General features: G+C 41.5%; 2 protein-coding genes across 3 annotated transcripts in view; both read left to right on the top strand.

Moving 5' to 3' along the window:
- Positions 1-4,747, top strand: part of ubr3 (ubiquitin protein ligase E3 component n-recognin 3) — a 38,131-nt gene extending 33,384 nt beyond the window's left edge. For both annotated transcript variants that reach the window (XM_084544157.1, XM_084544158.1), the window contains 6 exons: positions 693-800; positions 1,024-1,149; positions 1,378-1,557; positions 2,110-2,319; positions 2,421-2,560; positions 2,809-4,747. In XM_084544157.1, coding sequence (XP_084400283.1) covers positions 693-800; positions 1,024-1,149; positions 1,378-1,557; positions 2,110-2,319; positions 2,421-2,560; positions 2,809-2,926 — 882 coding nt within the window. In that variant the 3' untranslated portion in view covers positions 2,927-4,747. The remainder of the gene's footprint in view (positions 1-692; positions 801-1,023; positions 1,150-1,377; positions 1,558-2,109; positions 2,320-2,420; positions 2,561-2,808) is intronic.
- A 1,252-nt stretch (positions 4,748-5,999) lies between these two features.
- Positions 6,000-16,374, top strand: LOC311488508 (myosin-IIIb-like; the record flags this gene model as incomplete). The annotated part of the gene is made up of 7 exons (XM_084545255.1): positions 6,000-6,275; positions 11,085-11,268; positions 13,120-13,254; positions 14,392-14,496; positions 14,759-14,858; positions 15,428-15,504; positions 16,225-16,374. Exons 1-7 carry the CDS (start codon positions 6,259-6,261, stop codon positions 16,372-16,374), a joined length of 768 nt encoding a protein of 255 aa, XP_084401381.1. The 5' UTR covers positions 6,000-6,258.
- Between the last annotated feature and the right edge of the window lie 8,014 nt (positions 16,375-24,388).

The following is a 24,388-nucleotide window of genomic DNA, read 5'->3' as shown; positions in this document are numbered from 1 at the left end:
CATTTCATTCTCCGACTTGACACTGTGTTCATGTTAGCCGTCAGGAAAGGCAGTTTGTTAAGATTTTACCTCATCAGTTCGTGAGTGGTGAGTGACATATCCATCCAGCTGATGCCATTTTCAATTGCTAACGAAGCTAAAGGAAGTTTTTTTCCACAGACTGACTGAAAAAATATGCAGATTCAGTAGTAGTCTGTTGTAGTAGTTGTTTCTGGCTCTGGCACAGGGAGGTACTGTCCCTCTACTTGACCCTTACAAAGCATTTAGTGGTTGATATAACCAACAAGAAAAAGGGGTTTTGATGAGGATTCAGAGGATTCAGATGATGGTTTCATTGAAGTTGTTCAGGAGGGCTGTGTTGGTCCAACATCTTATTAAGACGCTCGCTTTGCTTTAATGCTTTACCCATGAAAACAAAATGAGGATGTTTTAGTCTGTCTTAGTTTTTTATTTTCCTTTACCTATAAATAAAAAGAGGCCTTGTGAGGCTGGATATAGATAGTCAGGGAATGACTAACAATATGAAAGGAAAACATAAAACACACTTTGGATTCATGTTCTCTCGATTAAAGTGTATGCACGTTCGCCCCTGGTGAAGATTATATGTTAGAGTGAAGGGGAAATCATGGTATTTTTAATTGGTTTGATTGCATGTTGTCAACATTTTGACACCTATGATTTTCTGCCAACAGAACGCTGCAAATGCTGAGAAGTCTTTTGAAGCGCTGCTCAGTCATGTTATCAGTGAGCTCTCTAAGGACAAGAGGGTCTACCAGGAGAACGCTGAAGAAACGACAATGGTGAGATACCAAAACGACACAAAATGAATCACGCTCCCTCTCTCCTCCCAGCCTTTTTTTTTTTTTTTTGTTTTAATTTTCTCTTGTACAATAAATTGACCGCTGCCCTGAGAGACATTGGTTGAATATCTCTACTAATCTCTAGGGGAGATATACATCACTGTATTATCAGCGAGCTGTTGGCTGGTTATTGATCAGGTGTTACTGCTGTTTCCCTCTCCAGCTGAGCTCCAGTGTGTGGTCCCCACAGTCTATCGAGTTCAGCCTCCAGCAGTTCTGCCTCCCCTTCCTTCGCCTTTCCTGCCTTTTGCAGCACCACCTCTATGGAGACAATCTAACTGGCTGCCTGGTATGTTTTATAATAAATGTCACCCTAACTGCTGAAATATACCCTTGTATCCTTGCAGCGAGAATGTCCACGTCTTGCCTGCATCGGTTTTTGATTTCTCACAATGACACGAAATCTTGTTCAGTGAGATTAATGCCTAATTACAAGACGCGTGTGGCGACTCAGCACTTTTGCAGACACGAGTTTATATTCTCTGACATCCTTGTTTTCTTGCTTGTCGTCTCTTAGGAGGAAGAGGAGTTCTCGTCCTTGGCTGGGTGCTTAGGGCTGTTACCGTCAACCCCTCAGCCGTCCAACAACGTGCACAGTGCCTCATGTCTGGAGTGGGCGGCCAGCGCCTTTGACTTGGTGACGCAGTGGTGTGCTGAGGTCACAGGGCTCTCTCAGATGCACGCTGAGAAATCACTGGTACGTGATACAGCCATATAAAACATGTGCGGTTGCTATAAAGCATTCAGTCAACGATTTTGTGTTGGAAACAAAGTTAGATATTCGGAGGTATTTGGAACCTGGTGTCCTGTAGATTATTCCTGTATTTTAAAGTGCTGACACTTTGGATTTAGTTTCAGCCTTGGTTGACAAGGTCCACTGCTGTCTCTGGCTGTCTCTCAGCAGAGTGATGCACAGCTGACCGTGTGTCTCATGCCCTCGTCTCTTAGCACTGCAATAATCTAGGGAGATATACATCATTTGCTGCAATTGCTACGTGTCTTGTATACCCGTTTAGATTTTGACGACGTGTGCCTTAAAAGTAGACGTTATTTATTATTAGCTCAATGAAGGACACCGTAAAAGAAACTACGAAGTCAATAAGTTTATTCAGTGAACTGAAGCTGATGAGTCTTGAGATCAAGAAGAAGGACAATGGATAAGCTTTAGATATAATGGATTCATTGCTAGTGGGTAGTAATCTTGGGATTTGAGTCCTTCATATTTTACTTTGTCTCTTGCGCTCTGAAGACCTTGCTGGTACAGGAACCTCAATGGGCAGCCCCTCGCCTCCTCCAGCTACCCGACAACTACAATATCATCTTCCAGTACTATCACAGAAAGGCCTGCACTGCCTGCAAAAAGGTGCCAAAAGACCCTGCACTCTGCCTCGTTTGCGGCGCTTTTGTCTGTCTCAAGGGCCCGTGCTGCAAACAGCAGGGTATCTGTGAATGTGTTTTGGTAAGTTTCCACATTTTTAACAAAAATTGCACCAATTGCGAGGTCGTTCGCGGCTCCTTCTTAATGCTGTGGTCAATATTTGCACATTTCTCGCTTTGTAGCACTCCCAACATTGTGGCGCAGCTACGGGCATCTTTCTACTGATTAACGCCTCAGTCATAATCATCATCCGTGGACATCGCTTCTGTCTGTGGGGCTCCGTTTACCTCGACGCTCATGGAGAGGAGGACCGCGATTTACGGTATGCCGCACTAAACACGCATCATATCTTGATTATTCTCTTAAGATTTAAAGCTATGCAGTTAAATTAAAACTCCTACCGCATCCCAATTCAATAAGTTTCTTTTGATTTTCAAATACAAAAAAAAAACATAAAACCTTATTAGAATTGTCGTCAGTGAAATTGGGGTACAGCCCCTTTCTTCAATACTTGTTGCTCCAGTGAAGAAACCGCTCTCATTCTTGTTCTCCCCTCTGGCCTTTCTACAGTCGTGGCAAACCTCTCTTCTTATGTGAAGAGAGGTATCGAGTGCTGGAGCAGCAGTGGGTTTCACACACCTTTGATCACATCAATAAGCGTTGGGGGCCTCACTATAATGGACTCTAAGATCTTCCAAAGTCCACTGAAAAACCACAACCCATGACAGAGAGGATTTCTCGTTTTTTCTTTTTTTTTTTTTTCTGGCTTATGTGTCTGCCTTGATCAAAATATTTGGGAACTGTTAACGTGATAAACACAAACATCCGGTGAGGGTATTGCTGCCACTGCCTTGGTTTATGTGAAGTTTGATGTACAGTCATGCCTAAAGATTAACACGTGTGTGTGTTCAAGTGATTTATCGTGTGGTTTTCAACAGGGAAAAACTGAATTTTGTAGGATCAAAGGAAAAAAAAAAAGCACAACTTTGCCCAGAAATTCGATCGGTTTGGAACAGGCTCCTAAAGTCTGTTTTATTTATTTGGGTTAAAAAAAATAAATAAAAAAATGAATCTAATATATCAAGCGCTGAATGTCCCTGTAAGGTTTGATTACTTTTTGCACCATTTATGATGATGTTAATGCATATCCCTTTTATTTATCAGAATGTGCTCTGCTGTGCTGGCATGAGTTTCAAGCTCCTGATGAGTGTAGCGATGTTATTGCAATGTGCACTCATTGTCTGCTGACACGTGAGGGTAGGCAGGACAGGTCCACCCATCAACACACTAGAGTTTTTTTGCGAACAAGCGAAGACTCTTTTTATGGGTCTAGTTGCAATCCATCCTCAGGAATTATTTTTTGTTTTTGTTTTGTTTTTTTGCTGTTTAAGATACGTTTTAGATATTTAAATAAATGCTGCTGCTCATTGTTCAAGTAAGTAATTTTAACTTTTTGTGAAGAATATTTTTTTCTAAGGTTGTGCTTTGAGTTTACCATAGATGGCTGGGGAACGATGACTCGAACTCACTTTAAAGTTTAAGGAGGTATGCGGTCTCCACATTACACCTGCTACAGCTCTTACAGTCGCGCCCTTTCCACACTTTTTGTTTGAAGAAGAAACTCAAAAGACAACTTTAAGACGGCTGTGATCAGCCAGTGAATTATCTAACATATGTTGGTCCACAAAAAAAGAACCTGGAGTCAAACTTTTTGAAGGAAATATTACGTTTGACGTCCTGACGTTGAACACCACGCGAGAGCATTCATTCTGTCAGAGCATTCTCTCAACATATGAAAATCAGAGAACGTGCTTGCGAGAGGAATCGCCAGTACTTAGGAGTGATCTCAGAAAAGGTTTTCCCTTTATGCTGTGTGTGATTATCAAGATTATACTGACTATCTATTACTCCCGCATCATCTAGTGTGATTGATAGTTGCATTCCAACACAGCAAGATTATCAGACTTGAGTATCTGTTATACACTGTGCATGACATCCTTTACCGTTATTTAAGTGTCTTAGCAACTTCATTTTCTGATTATCATCTTTTTATTTGTGGAAGAGAATGAATTTTTCATCCACTCGTGCCTGCCTGCGGATTATATTTTTTTGAGTGACAGGCAGCAAACAGCTGCTATCCCTGATGTGTGGTTTTGACGTGCTGGGCTGCATCGCGCTGCATCGAGGATTCGTTAAGGAGCGAGTCGACACTTGAAAATGAAAAAAAGAAAAACTTCCTCCTCAATTCATGCATGCTGCTTTTCTGTTTACGGAGTTTCGTCTTTATTTTGCAAGCCCCACTTTGTAAATGACCGCAACCAAATAGCCAACGAGTAATGGGTGTAAATTGTAACTGAAAGCTTTTGTTGTGTTCTCCTGTATGAAATGAAGAGAGAATACAGTACATTACTGTAGGTGCTGACTCAAACTTTCTGAGTTTGACCAGAAAGTGTGACTTGGACATTTAATGCAACATGTAACATATGTGAATAAAATATAAGCACACTGATTTGTGTCCTCTCTTGTTTTCTGAGTGTCTCTGTTCTTATGTACACTGCGGCAATAATTACTTCAGTGTTTTGGAATGTGTCTGAGCTGCTCTTGTCAAGTGTAAATACCCTTCATCTTCTTTTACTGTCAGGAAACAAAAAAGCTGGTTAAATCAGAATCCTGACGTGACAAAAAGCCCAGTTTTCATGAAACTGATATTGATTTGCTTCCTTAAATCTCAATCCTCTAATGCAAGCTGTAGATGGGACCTTTCTGTTAAGATGCAAACAAACTGTGACCACCAGGGGCCTCAGTTCATTGCGATTCTAATCAGAATACACCGATCAGCCGCAACATTAAAACCACTGATGGGAGAAGTCAGTAACACTGACCATCTTGTGACAATTCAATGTTCTGCTGGGAAACTTTTGGACCTGGCATTCATGTGGATGTTACTTAGACATGTACCACCCACTTAGACCAGACCAGGCACCCCCACCCCATAGCAATGACACTCCTTGATGGCAGTATCTGTGGGATGATCCACAGAGGCCCCTCCCCTCAACCCATAGCACTCCAAGGCCCCCACTAACAACATCCTGTTGCCAGACACCACAGGACACCCTCAGAAGGCCCATGTCCATTCTCTGATGAGTCACAACTGTTTTGGAGGCGCAAGGGAGACTTACACAATATTAGGAAGGTGGTCATAATGTTGTGTCTGATCGGTGTATGTAGAGTCCATCACAACAAGACTTTTCTAGCTCTGACCAAAAAATGTGACAATATCTTAAAAAAAGGATAATAAAAGGCTGTCATTTATAGCTGTAAATAATAGAGGAGGTGAATTATTAATAAAACAAGTAGATTATCGGTGATTTCTCCGTGTGTTGCTTAAGGTCATCCAACCAGTCCACAGGCCTTTGTTGGCCTGCTGCTCCTCTGAAAGACGTTTCACTGCCATGTGATTGAGCATTCGCACGATAATTGGTCTGAACCTCACAAACAAAGGAGCCCCTCTGGGTAATGACCAATGATCACACAAAGTCTCTGCCAATTAGGCAAAAAGAAATGGGACCGGCCCAGGAATTTTATCTGCATGAAAACCACAGGGGCTGTGCGACAAGTTTCAGGCTGGGAGATGTCTGTGCTGCAGACAGTCCTCCGGCGGGCGTCACCGGACATTTCCTCATTTGCTCCATATGCAGGTAGGTATGCCGCTGCTTCTCAGTGCATGAATAGACCATTGAAGGCTGTATAATGTGATATTGGTCAGTGAGTTAACCACTTCCGGTCTGCAGGACAACACGCTCGGGTGTCTGCACAGTTAATAATTAAAGTCCTTTGCTGAGTAAACAGGGAAATCTCTCAGAATATGTTGCCATGGACGGTAAGCAGCACGTAAAGGATTGTTAGTGTGGTTTATATCAAACTATGAAGTGTTGACATATCAGGACATGGATACGAGGGCAGTGATCTGATGTCTGAAACCATTTCCCTTGTGTTGCAGATGTTGGAGATGGAAATACGATGGGGACAATGTCAAGGTAGGAACTGGCTTTCCTCATTTGTTGAAAATAGGCTAAGACGTTGAACTTGTTTAGACTTGTTTAATTCTGCTCCTTCAAGACTTAATCTTTTAGAGTGAAATCTCCTGTATGATGTTTTTATTTTTTTATTTTTTTAAGTCTTTGGCTGCCCTACACCTGTATCACATCAGCAAATATTCCCTCAAGTGTTCAAATGAATGACAAACACAGACCTCACCTATACTGACTGAGCATTCATTTTGAAAGTTGTAATATTGTAGACTACACATCTTTAAAAGCGTCAACACACAGCAGGGCATGACTGAAGACGACTGCTATGAGTGGATGACTTTACACCGCGCGGCCCGCCAGAAACACTGTAAACAAATTTTACAACAGTGCCAATTTGCTGAACTCTTAACTGGAAATGATACGCTGCTAATTTGTCCTGAGGCACTCACTGAGCAAACAACACAGCTTCCAGATTAGGTAATACATCAGGCTGCATGTTTAACAGGACCAAACAATACCGCATGCTTTTTAAAATGAAGCGGCCATTAACAATTAGTGCCTCCAAAATTAGAAATTTGTAGCAAAAAAAAAAAAAATGCAATTTAATAATGACTTTTTAAAACTTATTGGATGTGCTTTATATTGCCGTCGGCATAATTAACAACATAATTAGTCTGACATAACACTTAAAAGCCTTTGTAATCTGTGTTAACCACAAAGTTATTATCCACGACAAGTGTTGGATAGTTTTAAATCTCTTGACAGATTAATAATCACTGCCGTCATAGACTGTCTATGTAATGCAAGAATAAAAAAAGTGTTTTAGAACTATTATAAATGTCTTTGCATTACAAGTTTGTAATGCTGAAACATTCAAATTTTGTTGCATCTCCACGAGAACAGCTGGACTGTCTTGTACAGTGTTGCACTCAATCAGGTTGCAGTGTTTGTGATTAGATGACTTAGATTAATTTATTTTTATTAATTAGGTTAATCACTGCCGTGCTTTGTGTATCCAAACTTGGATATATTAATCACGCCGGTGCATAGCCAAGATTTATTGCCGTAAATGCGCTTGTTTCTGGTCGTGTGCGACTTTTGGTCAATCCAGGGTGAGAACAAGGGCACGGCGCTTTAGGCCTGACTCGTGGCCGGTCGAGGGTTTACTGTAAAGCCTCTTCATATCCCCTTTAAAGGGATTATAGTTTTTTTTTTTTCTCCTCTGCACAGTCTTACCAAAGGGTTTACCAAGTGGAGTTCCCATAAGGCTTTACCAGTCAGGCTGGAATTGTGCAGGATTGATGGAAGCAGAAAATGAGATTATTCACTTTCACTTTGCTCTGTTTCTTGTGACAAAGAAGGTTCTAGCGCTGCAGCTCATCGCGGCTGTTACCACATCAAACCTTTACTTTAACTTGGCATTGTGTAGATACTCAAAAGATGCATCTCCGGCGAAGGAGGAGCAGGGAAATATTTATTACAAAAAAAGCAGCATGTTACTTAACTCATATCCAGTTTCTTTTGCAGATATACTAGATTTTTATGTTTGATAATGTTGGATTTCACTGACCAGCGTTGTGAACAACAGATACAACAGCCTTTTTTCAGGCACAGTGACTCGGGCTGGTAAACAAAAGGTAACCTGAGCCCTGCCATCGAGGACCAGTGGTGTCCTGTTCTTAAGCAGTATGTCCACTGTCCATTTAAAGAGATGCGTTTAGGTTTGTTCTCATCTTTCCTGCAATAAGACAGAAATCTCTTGAACAGCAGGTCTTTGAATGAAGGTCTTTTAACGTGAAACAATGTGGCACAGAGCTTTTCTATTATTTTAATACACCGGCTTAGTTTTATATTGTCTGTTGCATTAAAACAAAGGATTTTAAAATGAAGGGAAGGTGTCTACCTTGCTGAAACACAGGTTTCACATGCCTACAGATTATAACCAGGTCAACCAAAGATTAAAAGCCTTTTTCAGATTGCTTTATATATGCTTTTTTTTCTGCTTTCATCAACCTCATCCTCTTCAGATTTACCTTCTGACCCTTTAAAGGTGTCCTGACCCTCCATGTTCTGTCAATATATTAACAGGGAAGCATCTGCATGTAAAAACTTTTTTAATTTGCTCAACAAAATCTTATGGGAAACATCTATGAAGCAAGTGTGCCATCCTTGTTCTTGATAATATCATCACAGTAACAGTGAATCTGGGTAAATCTCAAAGGCTTAATGCTGGAGGAAGTTTGGAACAAAATCTTTAACTTGTGCTGGCTCAAGTTCTGTCAGTCTAAAAGCTCTTCCTAGCTCATGTATCTGTTCTTTACTTTATTAGATCCCTGGGGATTTTGAACCCATGGCAACGGCATCGCGCTGTGTCGTGGTTTCTCATGCGGAATAACGTATTGTTTGGTAAAATAGACCCACATTTAGTTATGAACTCCTACAAAGTCAAAGTGAGCAGCAGAAACAGCTGCATATTTGCAGTCTCACGTGCTCAGTGAATACCTATCATACCTGACGCTGGAAAGTAGTCTGGACTCGGCAACATGTGAAGAAGCGGCATCTTAATGAGCACGGAACATTATGTGCAGGACATTACTGAGGAGGGAAGACAGGCAGAAACCATGTGACATAGAAACTGTCGTGGAACTTCCTGGTTACCTGCATGTGCAACCTGAGATGCTTCATATCAGCCACCATTATGAGTGGATACATCTGCCACCTGAATATTTAACAAGCCTGCAGATCACTTTGCAGATTACTAGTGAATTATTAATCACCATAGATTGGTGTGAATTAGTGCGGAGCATTTTGGTGCAGGGCAGCGACGACGCTTTCACAGAAACAGGTATGTGTGACTTGTGGTTTTATGACCTGTATGTATGACTTTATGATCAGAGCTTTGTTGATCTTGAATGACTAATGAATAGATGTGAATGGGTGAATTATCATGTGAGCTATTAAAAGAGATCAAAGATTGTTGCAAGGACGTTTTTTTATGGTTGATAGTCAAAATAGGAGAGAATACATTAGTAAAATAGTGCCTGACTGATGTGGTGTTTCAGTGAGGCTGCAGTTGTTCTAGTTTATAAAGAATTTTCACAGATAGATTATTAATAGACTAAAATGTGTTGTGCATTAAATTTAACTTCTCTTCTTATGGTCTGCAGCTACACATTTGATTTTGATTTTTTTTGATAATGTGGAGCAGTGTCTGTGGCTGCAGGGCATTAGAGACAAGAAGCTGCCGTGGAGGAATATGAGCCGTCTGCTTCAAAAGTTGGTGGCGGCGTGTTTGCAACAGGTGACGGATAACGTGCTCCGCGCAGTGTGTGTGGATGTTTCAAAACAGAACAACAGTAATAAATGTCAGGTGAACAGGTTTGAATCTTGTTGAGTAATAAGGCAGGTGAAACTCAGGGTCAGCTTCAGAACGATTAGTGATGGACTGTTGGGCTGCAGATGAAACCAGGCTTGTATACTAATAATAATTTGTATTTGAAAGTGTGAAATAAGGAATGTCTTCGAAAATGTAATTGTGCTACTACGACATGCTGCTCCTTGAAGGACACGGTGAAGGATATCAGTCGTATCTCCCATCAGAATTGTGGTATATCCATCTTAAATCCGCCATCGCTCACAGGACATGGACAACAATAAATAAATCTCCCCTCGTGTGTGTGTTTATGTGCAGCAGCTCTCGAGGGTTAAACATCATTCAGCGTTATTCACATGTGTTCGCTGATCTCAGATCTTCCCCGTCTTCCCTCTCTCAGGGTCATTCAGCCTCTCTGATGCATAGCACGTTTATGACAAGGGGAGCGGCCGGTCGTGAGATTGTACACAAAACAACCTTCTCCATCATGTTTATCTGGAATGTGTGTTGTTCTCCAACAATGCGTTGGCAGCATCATTTCCTAATCCATCATGTTATTTTCTTTCAGCTGACGTGACATTCTGTGTTGGGCATCACTGGTCTTACATGTTGCATTTACTCACAGAAACATCAGGTTTGAGGGGAAGGTTGATTTATGTCCTTGCTGCCGTCTCACAGGCCAAAAGTAAATCTCCTCATGAAACACTTTAGATAATAAAGATTTCATTGAGCTGTTTTGAGGGTGTATGTTACCTGTTCATTCAGGACAGAAGAGTCGAGTTAATCTCTGACCAATCCAGTTGATCCCTAGGAGATTGCACTTCTTAGTGGGCAGTGACGAGGTCCCTGTGGAGACGGCTAATTCAGTGACTCTGTGAAAAGCCACTTGTTGCCCGTCCTCTTGAGGAAGCAATCGCTGTTGCTACTGGTGTTGTTATATTATGATCACTAGAGACTCTTTAGTTGTAATTTTTCTCGGCCCTGATGACTCAGAAGAAAATAACACTTGCCATGTAAGTACAGTCCTCTCCACTTGCAGCTCTCGGCTTTGTTTTTTCTTCGATTTTATTTTACTTTTTTCTGCTTTAAACCTGTTAAGCGTCTCCCCTGGTGGCTATATTCATTACACTGAGAACGAAAGGGCCTTGGGGATCAAATGTATTGCTCTGTGTGTTATACCTGTGCTCTGTGGACGGCTTATACATTTTAATTACTTGTTTCTCTGTGATGGTTGACGATGTATGTGTTTTCCTGTCTTGCTGTGAGGGCGTAAAAGTCGGATGAGTTGTGAGGTTTTTATTAGCTACATGCTTTGTTTTTACAAAGTCCTAAGCATTATAAAAAGGATAAGCATTTCCATTGCCTTTTATAAATCTTACAATCACAACAATTTGACATGGACTGGAAAACACTGTTGATCTGGGATTGCATTTCTTCTCCAGGAGGTCACTGTATGAACTCTACCCTTACAAGTCTAGCATGATTGGCTTGGAGAACCTGGGCGACCCTTCAAGTAACTGGGATATAGTGGAGACCATCGGTAAAGGGACGTATGGCAAAGTCTACAGGGTGACCAACAAAAAGGATGGGAGTCAGGCAGCAGTGAAAGTGCTGGACCCGATCAATGTAAGTCAGTCAAGAGCATTTTTACTGTGGAGCCTTTTTGCGGAGTTCATAAGTCCTGCGGCTAAGGTTGTCTATCTTCAGTAGCCTTTGAGCCCTTATTTTCTAGATATGTTATCTGTTGAGGCTGACTGATTTATGTGCAAAAATATAATGTTGCTGTGCATAGTGTTCATAGCAGAAATTTCAGTTTTAATTTGGACTGACCTAAGAGTGACAGGAAAACATGATACAGAACCAGTCAGGGGTTGATTACTTAAAGTGACACCGTATGCAACCCATCATAACTTTGTAATTTCTACAGAATAATGGACAGTTGTCCTTTGTAAGGCACAAAGCTCTGGTTAAAGGAAAGTCTGATAACTTAATAATTAATAATTCGCTTTGGTCAAAGATGAAATAACTATTTGGACAATGATTTGGTACAGTCTGATGACTTTGCTCAGTCATTATTTCCCAGCATCTTTAGCTACGCTTTGTGTTTAGTAAAATAAGATGGAAAATATACCTGCTAAATGTTTGCATGTTAGTGTTATCATATGAGGTGTGTTATCATGCTAATGATTGCTTTTACAGCCTGGCAAGGGTACTTCCATGGCAGAAAATTCCTTATTAAACACTTGGATTTATCTTGTGGCCCTTTGGAGGGTCCAGACCCACAGACTGGGAACCACTGATTTAATTTTAGACACTTTATTGCCATAACATGCATCTGTGCTTCATAACTTCTTGCCACACGTGTAAAATTAGCTAGATCTGGTGCCATTATCTCACCAGAAAGTATGTGATTTTTAAAAAAATTAAGCATTGCTTAAATGATCCTGTACTTTTTTAACCGATTTTTATTTGCTGCTCCCTTACGTATTCATCTTGTACATTTAGCCAGCCTGCCCTGTAAAAAATAATGCTAAAATACGCTTTAAAATGTGGTTATTTAGCCAGTAGTTTGATGGACAGTAAGAGTTCTGTTTTTCTGGCTAAATTATATGATTGAAACAGTGATCTGACATACGCCTCCCACTCCCCAGTGTAAATTGTCATTGTCAGTGTTGGTGAGGGAGTAGCCACAACTATTCATTCACTTTTTGACAGCTTTACTCATGATTGCAAGAACTCATAATATTGTGACAGAAGCCCAAAAAAAAAAAGCAAAGACTAAAACCGTTGTGTTTTTCTTTGTAACTATGTGACTTGTCTCAGCATGCGAGCCACTCAAACCGAGTAAGTTGCCAGTTTTTTCCTCCTCTCCATCTTGATACAGTTGTACTTGTACTTGCTCCCGTGATATATATCAATGTCTCGCCCTTTTCATTTATTTCCTGTCATGTTAAGGCTAACATACCAGAAAGTGTAGCCCCTTGCACTGGCTGTATACTCTTTGTATTTGTCTGTGTGATAAGGACGCTGTAGCCTGGCAGCGTATTGTGGAAGTGAGACTTGGTCTGAGGCATGCCTGTGATTGTGTCAGTGCAACAATCCCCATCCTGGCAGCACTATTCACCGTGATGCTCCCCTGATGACCACGAAGATGAAGCTGCCTCTTCTCCCATCCCTCTCCCTGATTAGACTGCTGACACTATCACTCAGACTTTCAGGAAGAGGAATTTCTCCTCTCTGACTGTGGATCTTCCCTCACTCTGAGATTTACTTTGATAACTCCCAGAAATAGTTGAGCTTGCCGGCCCATCCCTTCCTTTAGAGATCAAGTTTATAACCCTATCTTTAGGCTTCCAGTTAGGAGTTAACCTGTCACCTGGTTCTCTGCTGTCACTGAAAATGAAGCTCAGCCTTTATCATGTGTCACTATATTGTGTGTTTTTTTTATCATTGCTTGTTTTCTGATGCTGTTTAAAGGATGTGGATGAGGAGATAGAGGCCGAATACAACATTTTGAGGTCCCTGTCCAACCATCCTAATGTGGTGAAGTTTTACGGCATGTTTTACAAGTCAGAAAAATTAACAGGCGGACAACTCTGGCTGGTACTTGAGGTGAGCTCCTTCATACATCTTATCTGAATTATTTGCTTTCCTGTTGCATTTCCTGTTAGCGTTACACAGTGTATGTTAGTTCTAGTTGTTTTGTGTTTGACTAAAGTAGGTAAGTTGACATTTTTGGAAAACACACTTATTCACTTTTTTTAGTGACTGTCAAATGGGAAGTCTTATATATTTTGATGCCTGGGTAAATATGAAGCTAAGCAGTAGCAAGTTAGCTAGCAAAAACAGCTAGCCCATCCAAAGCTAACAAACGCTAGCCACCCACACTTCTGGAGCTCACCAATGGACAGTTCAATTTCTATTATTTAAATTTGAACAAAAAACATCGCTGGGGTTATACACCTGACAATTTGTCACAAAGGGAAGCTAAAAATGCTTCCATTAGACTTTTAAAGCAGGTCTTGTGCACACTGACTGCTGTTGACAGATTGGGAAGCTAGCTAGCTACATCCAGGAGAGATGGAAGCAGTTCATGTTCAAGTCCTCCTTCATAAGGCCTCCAAAATATAATTTAAAATAATTAAAATTCACTCTGAATATTTGTTGATGTGGTGACTGCAGTGGTCAGTAGTGCAGATTTGTTAAATATAATAAAAAAACAAGAAGACAAATTGCTATAGCGCATTAGCTAATGCTTTGTGGATGTTTTGCCTCTGCCGCAAGGATTTTATTTATTTGCTTGTTCGGCATGACTTTGCCCAATGTAATGGTGAATAAAACTGACATTAACCTCAAAGACTTCATACATATATAATAAGGAGATCTGACATCCAGAAAAAAAAGTCAAGGAGTCTAGCAGTGTTGTTGCAAGTGGTGGAAATAAGACTTAGCTGACATATGTGCATTTAAAAACTATATACTGCAGTAAAATTATAAGTATGTTATAAGATCTGAAAGACATTGTTGTTCTGTGGAAGCAGCATAAGTAAATGTAACTGTGTTGCAACCATTTTTAAAATGTATGTATTATTGAAACAGGCCTCAGTTTCCCATAGCAACCCACCTACTCGACAATGATGCCGCGTTGCTTCCTCTAACTTGTATGTGTGGGCTAGCTCTCCCCATGAATCATCATCTAGAGTGGTGAGTGATGGACGACTCACTGGAGTTTCTCTGTCTCCCTCCCAGCTGTGCAACGGCGGCTCTGTCACAGAACTCATCAAAAGCCTGCTCATGCGAGGCCAGCGTCTGCAGGAGCCCGTTATCTCGTACATCTTGTGCAGCGCCCTCTTGGTAAGACGGCCCGCTGCAAAGCTGCTAATGCTTTTGGGAGGAGGTGGGATGCAGACATGCAGAGAGCATGCTGGGGATTTATTTTCAGCAGGGGTGGTGTGGCAGGCCGTTATGAATGTCTCTCCCTTTAAACAGCTGTGGGAGTTCTTTCATGTAAATTGTACTGCTCAACTTTTAATGCATCATATTCCAATTTATACATATGACTAATACTATGATTCATGCTTAGCACTTTGTGTTTCCCGTCCTCTTAACTTGAAAGGGTCTCCAGCATTTGCACAACAACCAGATTATCCATCGTGACGTCAAAGGCAACAACATCCTTCTGACAACTGAGGGAGGAGTCAAACTGGTTGACTTTGGTAATGGTTTTTGAAAGAAGAAATTTTGTCAGTCTTTTCTCTGAAGCACGTTGTTTGATAGATTTTGCGACTGATCTGCGTTTCCCTGCAACATTGTTTGTGGAGGCGACCAGAAGCACAAATCATTTAATGTGCTTTGGTCCCTTACTCACCATAACATCTTTTTATTTTTTTATTTTTTTATTTCATGGACCGCAGCCTTAACCCAAGGCTATTATTGCTCATTTAAATTGCATTATTTGATCCTTTGCATATTAAAAGAAAGCTGCTATGGCAAATGACTTTGAGTCACCCTCAGGCATGTTTATGTCCTCTGTGTCATGGAGATGAAGTGGACTCACGCTGATAAAAATCTGTCCTACATAATTTGAAATGATTACAGCCCATTATTATTGCTGCTTGGCAGGCTGCCACACTAAATTATATGCCAGGATTTATTGATTAATTCAAACATTTAGGGTCTGCTATAAATCCCACTTTTATTTTCAGGATGTTCTCCCTGATAAACACACCGCACTAAGATCTAAATCTTAAGTGGTGACTGGATCTTTTTTTTTAATTGTCTGTAGGTGTTTCAGCTCAACTGACCAGTGCTCGACTGAGGAGGAACACATCGGTCGGGACGCCGTTCTGGATGGCTCCTGAGGTCAGAAGCTTTGGTCGACACACGCACACATGTTCATCTCTAATAATGCAGCGCTAAAGCATGCACACGTGCTTTACTCCCTAATGTAATTTTTAAATGAGAAAACTTGGATGTGTGTGTTAAATAGAGGGAGAGCACGAGGGAGAGAGAGAGAGAGCGAGAGCCTCAGTTATTTCAGGGTGACTCTCTCTCCTCTGTGTCATTGTGTATTCCTCTCCACGGGCGCAGCTCTCGAGGTCGCCTCAAGGTTAATAGCTGGGAGTCCGTGGCCCCTCGGCTTACTCCTTGGCAGAAATGAGGTGCGGTGATTGGGCTGGTTGGGAGGGACCTCGGGGGCAATTAGAATAAACTCAGCTGTAAAATGTAGTGTCAGTTATAATTATTGACTCTGGAAAAGAGAAGCTCACACCAGCGGCCACTGAACTGGCCTACCTGTCAGTGTTTAAATGGGCCATAAAGGCACTTGACAGTAAATAATAAAGAATGATCTTCAGCTGATCACACCTAACATAATTTAGTTCAAATTAGCACTCGGTTTCTCTAATAAATTGCTTTATTTTCAAGAGTTTTACACACCATTGGTGTAAATCTATTGGAAAAGAGTGAATTGCTCTCCTCTCTATATTTTCTTGCATGCTGTGGTGGAAGAAATGGATTTTAGGACTCAATGGCTGTCTAAGTGAGTGGTTAAGATTGGTCTCCGTTGTCTTATGTTGCCAGGTCATAGCCTGTGAACAGCAGTATGACTACTCCTATGACGCCCGCTGTGATGTGTGGTCCCTTGGCATCACAGCCATCGAGCTGGCAGATGGAGATCCCCCACTGGCTGAGATGCATCCAGTTAAAGCCCTCTTCAAAATCCCACGGTGAGTCCAGTAGAGGGCGCTCCAACCACACAGCTGGAGGCAGCCCACACTCAAGGGCACCCAAACACTGCCTCCCCTTCTGTCAGGAGGACAATGAGAAACTGAATGTGACATTAGAGGTAAAATATGACATTGGCTTTCCCAGAAGTTGGATTTATTCTTATTAAGGATTTGATTGGGATTTTTTTATTTTTTTAAAGAAGCAAACTAGATTGTTATGGTTTGATCCATGCTTCTTGTTGCGTTTTCATCTTTCCTATCTGAAAGGCAGCATCTGCTGAATAATCAGTGTTTAAAATCTCCACCATCAAAAAACATAGAAGTGTTTGGCCTTAAAATTAATGCAGTGATTCAATCTGTAAAAATATTCGCTGCTGGAAACGGTGTGCGTCTGATGATCATTTGAGAGCTTAGTGGCTACACGCCGTTGACCTTTTGTTATCAGCACAATCGTGCAATTATCTCTCAGTTAGGTAGAGATATGCCCTTCTGATTGCAATTTGCATTGGTGATTAGCTCCATTCACATTGAGATGAGGCTGTCACCTCCTCCCCCGTCACAATATTATCTCCTCCCCGCAAAGACAGAGGAGCTTGCCTTGTGTAGCAGGAATTATGGGAGCTAACGCAGCATTTCATCAGCACCAAATTTTAACCAGAATGTACAATAACTGTAAGAGAATGGGCGGCTGATAACAGGATACCTTGGTAAAATATTCCCATGCATTCACATTATAACCCTTTTTAATGAGCACATGCTGCGTTCGGATTGTGTTTTGGGAGAAATTTTTAATAAAAAAAAATCTGGAACTGGATGACTGGTTTCTGTCAACCCCATTTTGTTATCAAAGAGCAGCCCTAATAAATAATAAGAGGGGGCATATGCATTTTTCTTGTCAATGTCTATTTCATTCCTTCAGATTTCTTAGACCCTCAGACTCTGGGGATAACTAGGAAGCTGATAGAACTGGACGTACATCTTTAACTGACAGTCCTCCCTCTCTTTTCCAATCAAAATATATATTTTGGCCTTTTGGTGGGAATTGGGACTTTAAAGGTTTGGCGGTTGTGACATACAGTAAATCACAGTGAATGAGTTGAACCATGAAATGATTCTGTTAACATGTCGTTTATCTCAGATATATTTTCCTCGTCACCGCAGCACGGAAGGCAAAACCGCGCTTTTACGACTTCTGAATGAATTTCTTTCTAAATAAGGAAACGTGCTTCACCTTTGGGTCTTTAGTGCCGGTGAGAGTGATTCATGGTGATATTGGAAAGATTCATCTGTGCAGGTTTTCACGATTGCAGAGTTCTAGGTATTTTTTTCTTCTTCTCCGATTTAATACGTCACAAACCGTTGGCACAGGAGGCTTTTCTGAAGTATCGTCCTTGGATGGGATGTGTTTTATGAAATCCCTGTAAGCACTAAAATATGCAATAAGCATTTTCATCATTGTGATGTTTTACAGTTGCACACAGTAATGTGTTTCCAGGCTAAAGGTTTCACCGTTACGTGGTTAATCTTATCTTGTCTTCCAGTTTATCATTCTTCCTCTCTGGAATATGTCGTAACAGTAAAATACAGTACAAATACACCCAGCTGGGGGTCATGTTATGTGCTCTGTTATATATGTGGCCGGACAGTCTCTCTGGTCAAGGTTTAATGGCTCCCAATAAACACCCAGCGCTATCACCATTTTGACTCCAGGGGCCAGCAGCAAATACCTATTATGTCTCTGTTTTGGTTGGGCTATAGGAAATCTGCACAGGTGGAAATGGTTCTCATCCTAGCAGGCTGTTAGCGATAAGAGAGGCTCCGATACCTGTCAGAGGGGAGGCTGATGAGCTCGATGAATTAGGGTCACCTTGGTGCGTTTGTGCTTCAGAAATATCGGACACTTGATGAGTTGTGACATGCTGCCAGTCATGCATATGTTTAAATCTCAGGTAGATCATTGCTGTTTTATCTTTTAAATTAAATCCAAGGTGTTTGTGATGTTTTTTTTTTTTTTTACCTCTGCCACCTGCTCTTTGTTTTGATCAAAAGTAATTGAGTGAGTTACAGTGTGTGTGACAGATACGTGATGTTCATGGTGACCATGAAAGGGGGTAATGAAGCATGTCAGAGGGCAAAGTTGTAAAATCATCAACTGCAAAATTAATTACATATACTCAAGACAATGATGGCCTCTGATATTTAATATGCGGAAAGGTTAATTGCTTGAGCCAGTGCTCCCCGTGCTTTACAGCCTCACAGCGTCCATGTAAAGTCAAGCCGTAGCGTGCGTAAAACGCGCTGTAAAGGTTAGAAGCAGCCGCCAAAGACGTCCAAGGTTGTGTTTATTCGTCCAGATCTCTTTCGAAATTAGCCGCGCATTAAACGGTGCGTGCATTTGTCTGAGCACAGACCAGAACAAGCATGATAGAAGATGAAGTAAATGATGGCTTGTCACAGGCAACAAAGGCTAATGAAATCATGAGGCAGACAGAGGGGGAGAGATCCAGACCAGCGTGCTGCTGAGAGACAGCTCTCATGGAGAAAAAAAAAAACACTGTTATAGTCTGTGGAGCAGAACAGCCTGGGATGAAGGATATCAGCACAGTTTCTGGTGCTTCTTGCGCAGAATGAAATCTTTCAAGAGTTGAATAATTCAGCTTGGCTTTAGGTTATGGCTTACATGTCAATAGTATATGTGGAGTTCACACAAGAATAGTTGCAGATTTGCTTAACGTGCATTTTTACATGCTTTCTTGATTCATCAAGACCAAGAGTCTACAGGCGCATTAGGAGCTCTGTGTATCCAGCTTTTTTTAGTCTGTAAGCTAAAGGCAAAATTTTGGCTTGCTAATTTGCTGACATGCTAAACCATGCAGAACGTTTTTCATCTTCATCATCTTAGTTCAGAGTGTTAGTAGCATGGTAATATTACTGATTAGCACAGCAGCAGAAAGTAGAGCTGAGGCTGAGGGGAACGTGTGTGTGTATTTAGTCTTGGTAAAATTTGTTGATGATTGTTGGATGATGGTGCTATTTTTCATTTCACCTTGAGGGGGACATGAATGTCTGAACCAGATTTAATGGCACTTCCTTTCCGTAGATGCCAAGACAGTATCACTCGAGACTGCAAATATCAACCTCACGGTGGTGCGAAGATCACCGAATTCAGTTGGACACATCTAGACCTTATTAATATCTGTACTAAATGTCATGACAGTCCATTCAATAGTTGTTTTTGGGTGGGAATCGACCAACACTGCTGCACCTAGATCCATGGCTGAAAATACCTTATTAAGAAAAATGAAACATTTTCTTTCTGATCGGTCACAATTGAAAACCTGTCAACTTTTCTGTCACAGAAGAATGCCAGAAATAATGCTGATTTAGTAACGGTGCCCCTTTTGTCAAATTACAGTGAAAACCAGCCATCATTTAACAGAACTCAGCTCTCCTCAGTTTTCTTCATTTTATGTTTAAAAAAGTTTGGGTAGAATGACGTAACCATACACCTCAGTGTCCCAGATTTCTCATTATCAGACGCCGATGCAACGTTGACCCCCCGACAGGAGATTACTGGCTGGTTGGATGACTTTCCAGTCATGAGTAAAGGCTTTAATATCTCCACCTTTGATGCAGCCATCTCACTGCTCTCTGTGGTGTCCTGGACGGCAATGTAGCCGCCAGTGACATGATAAATGTAGCAGCGGTTCTCTGTGTTCATGCATGTATGCTCAAAGAAGTGCTGGTGCCGTGGCCACGGTGATGGATGAGCTGAAATTTTAAGCGCGTGGCCCGTTGGCTGAATAAGTCTTCATTTTGGCTCTTGTACTCATTCTCTGTTAAGTTTGTTTAAAGGGCACCGTGTGGATAATCCAGTGTCTTCTAAAGTACGTCTGTAAATTAAGATAATACAATTTTAGATGCACCGCTTGCATTAAGTGAAATTTTTTTACCTGCGTAACCGAGGCATGCTGAGCAGCAGGCCGCACTTTGGCTGGCTTAGTATGAGATTTATATTTCTATAATGATGATGATTATATTGATATGTGCAGTGTGAAGAGGATTTAAACAGTTCCCAAGTGAGTGAGCGCTGACAGTGTTCAACAAAGTGCTACTTGACCGATTGCTTGAATGGAAAAATAACAATGTTTTACATCCTGTGGGAAATGGTGGAATCATAAATTATGCATTTCAAGTGTCATATTCAAACGGCATTGGCCTGATTTTTGTCTCTTTTTTTTCGTGGCTTAGTTACAGCTGTCAAGAGCTGTTGACACCTCTCTGATATAGCCTCAATCCACACTGAGGAGCAGCGGCTGACAGTACAAGCACCGCCTGGACCTAAATTTGAATAAGCCATTTGTGTTTACAATATGAGCCAGCACTCTCACAAATACCGAAAGAGGGGGAAAAAAATGGCCTGAATTTGCTAGGCACAATGAGCGCACTTGACAGTGTTATCAGCAGTGTGCTGCTATATTGACTTTGTAATGTATGAGCAGTATGGTACAACATCAAGGCGAGGAACGTGTCTTCGGGCTCATATTAGAGGTTGCATTGAGGCAGTCAGTTACTGGCTTTGATCTGCACTTTGGAAAGGATTGCCTGCCTGAATTCTTATCAAAGACTCGACTAACGTAGTGCTGCGGAAAATGACAGATTTTGTACCCTAACATGCCCCCCTTGTATCTAAAAAAGAAGAGAGAGATGTTAAATATGTAGCTGTTTAATGTGTAGCTGCATCTCCATTACATCTAGTTTGTTTATTCATTTTTCAAATCTAAATGTATGTTTTTTTTCCCCCCCTTTTCCTCTTGAGATTTCACATCCCGCTTGCCTGTCAGCTCTGTGGAACAACACATGTGAACGGATGAACACAGTTAATAAATGCCAGGTGTGTCGCTGTTCGCTTGACAGTAACAAAAGGCTCAGCCTCCAGCTGTCAGACTGACAGCTCCTCGTGAAGATGACTGTACTCAGGCTCCGTCCAACCTTGGCTCCTCATACAGACCTGCCTCCTGTCATCGCGCTCGCTTGAAAAGTGTTAGCCTCATTATAGATGGCCTCCGTAAATGCTGCTGACAGAGGTATAACTAGCTCCCATAACTTTTGGCTCCCAATGGCAGATGCTTGCTGCCAGACAGCGGAGGAGCCGTTATCATTTGTCACTTTTTCTGTAGTTGCCACAGACCTGGACCCCGACCAGCTCGTCCTCGGACCTAAAACTCTCGGAGGAGTCTTGACGGTCACGCTCTGTCTCAGCTATCATTTGTCAGATAACTCAGGAGACGTACTCAGAGTCTTTCCAATTTACTGCAATGATCTTGTAATGTGAATGCTTTCAGTTAAGTCCTGCTGAATTTAGTTTGTCTTGAATTTGTTTCAGAAATCCTTCACCCACATTACGAAATCCAGAGCAATGGTGCAGAAGTTTCATCCATTTCATCGGCCAGTAAGTCTCCTCTAATTTCAACCTGTCAGCCTATTTGTCCTCTTTCAGCCTTAAGACTTTGTGGAGAAGCAGTTATTTTCCAGGAAGTGTTGTGAAAGCACTCAGTAGACAGAAGCACTTAAAGTTCAAGAAAGCATCCTCCCCCCAAAAAAAGTTTGAGCAGTCCTGAGATTTTTCTCATTTTTTAAGTGAGAAGAAGCAGACAAAAGCCCTGCAGCAAAGATCCATTAAAACCCATTATATTGACCTAGTAGGGTGCCCAAGCATTTGAATAGACTTGATAAAGATATGTTTATATAGCTGGTGCAGATGGTTCAGCAATGAGGTGTGATAAATTACCTGCACTTGTATTTACTGCATTATGTAAAACAGCTCTACAAAATATTTTAATGAGGAAAACTCAAGTCAACAGTTGCACTGTGATTATATATTTGCTACAGATGCATTTACTTTTGCAGTGAGTCTCGTGTTAATTCACCTCAAACAGTAAGAACAATGAACCACAAATATAAGTAATAAACATGAAATAAGAAAAATAAAGGCCAAATACACATAAAACTTCAACCTGTAAATGATTTATTGCTGTGATTTACCATACTGAAATGGACTTTTGTGCATTTGAGAAGTGAGCCTCCAAATTGAAAAAAAAAGAAGAAGCATCAACAGCTTTATCTACCATGAATACCACCTCTAGGTTTTACTGTGTTGGCAAGACATTTCATTTTGTGAATGTAGAGCGCCAGCTGTTGATGCCGTAGTAATACGCAGCTTAAGATGATGTTTGCATTATGTTTGTTTTTTAATGGTTCATTCGTCCAGTGAGAAACTCCAAAACGTGTCTTTAATCAGACTCAAGTGAACATCAGTGATAGTACATTGCTGCAAGCAGGAGTGTGCATGTAAACACGGAGGGAACTCAAATTGATATTTTATTGCCAGATTCTATCAAGCCTCCTGTCTTTCTATCCATTGACTTTCATTTGTGTAAATCTGCCACACAGGAACAAACTAATTCACCTGAGTTATCAGTTCTATCTGAGGCCCAGATAACTTATCATTTCCTCCACTGTGCAGAGCTAATAATGTCGGGGGTGGCCTGTAATGGTTGCTCGGAATATACAACCTTAATATCTACTGCAGAGAGGTGTGTGAGCCTGGGCCGTAATGAGAAAATAAAATTCAATTTGTCTGGAGAATTATTTGTGTGGGCACGCTTTCTGGCTAACATTTATGTTTGCATTGGAGGAAAGAGGAGTAATTGAAAAAAACAAACAGACCATCTGCCCTGAGGCTTTTTTTTTTTGCCACTTCAGTTATTGATCGGTCAGGATACAGTCGGGGCATATTTCCCCTTGAACCACAGTAGTGATATTAGTTTTTATCCTTTTTACAGTGTCGTAGCATTGGTTTTTATTGGGTAATTTTGGATTGGAGCTCTGTAATCTGGGTTAATGGATTGTGAGATATGATATCAAAGTTAATCTCCCCAAACAAAGCTCACCAGGGTTCAATGTGGGGAGTCTGGACAATGTTATCAAGCTTTGCAGGCTGTTTGCGAAGCCTTTTCAGCATTGTCAAGCCTGTGTGTGTGTGTGTGTTAGAGTGGGGTTTGGGGGGTGATTCGGTATAATAAATCCATCACCAGTGTCTGCACTTGGGCAGCCAAAGAGCTGACTTGTGTGACAAAGTGGCCTGCCGTTCAGCATCCCGGCAGCACAGCCCTGCTAATAGCAGCAACCTCTGCTTAATGTCCTGACGCTAATGAATTCATGGAATTAACTTTCGGGGCTGAACAAACTGATAAAAGCAACAGAATTTCAGTACAGATTAGGAGGTAGGAGCTAGATTGGTGTTTTTCCTCCTATCGTGCCTCTTCCCACAATTGCTAGTGCTGTAATGCTCACACACATTCAGACGCTGTAAGTCTTTAGCTGAACACGTAAATGATGTGGATAGCTGGTGAACGCATCACTGAACGCAGGAGGCTATTTCAAAGTCTTTTAATTCCATAGGTTCCCCTGGGTTGTTTTGTGTGTGTGTGTGTGGTGTTGAGGAGTCATTATTAGCAGCGAACTGACATTACCGTCTGAAATGTAGCCTCGGGCCACTATCACAAAGCAACATCACCTACTGGCAAACACTGCACATCACAGATAGGACTCTCGGCTGTGCCACAGCAGGACTTGTTTGGACTCGGGGCCATGGTGATAGTGACCATGTGGTACTCGGACAGAGAACGATAGATTAGTGTCCCACACCTTAAAAAACACTCACAAGGAGCTTCCTGCTGGTGTGAGTGTCACACTGATCTAGAGAAAACCACCTTCTCACAATGTTCAGGTGACTGAATTTGGCAGTTTACTCACACTTTCATCTGTCTCAGTGTTTCCTTAGTTTGCTTTGACAAGTGTGGTATTTTGTATTCTTAAGGTGTCTGATAAAGGATTTTGAGGCGCGTCCATCTGTGACGCACCTTCTGGAGCACCCCTTCATCAAGCAGGCCCACGGCAAGGACGTGGCACTCCAGCAGCAGTTAGCAGCGCTCATCCAAGAGCAGCAGGAAGTA

The sequence above is a fragment of the Chelon labrosus genome, assembly GCF_963514085.1.
Source record: "Chelon labrosus genome assembly, chromosome: 5".
NCBI lineage: Eukaryota > Metazoa > Chordata > Actinopteri > Mugiliformes > Mugilidae > Chelon > Chelon labrosus.
The sequence above is the reverse complement of the archived record's forward strand: the minus strand, read 5'-3'. Positions and strand labels throughout refer to the sequence as shown.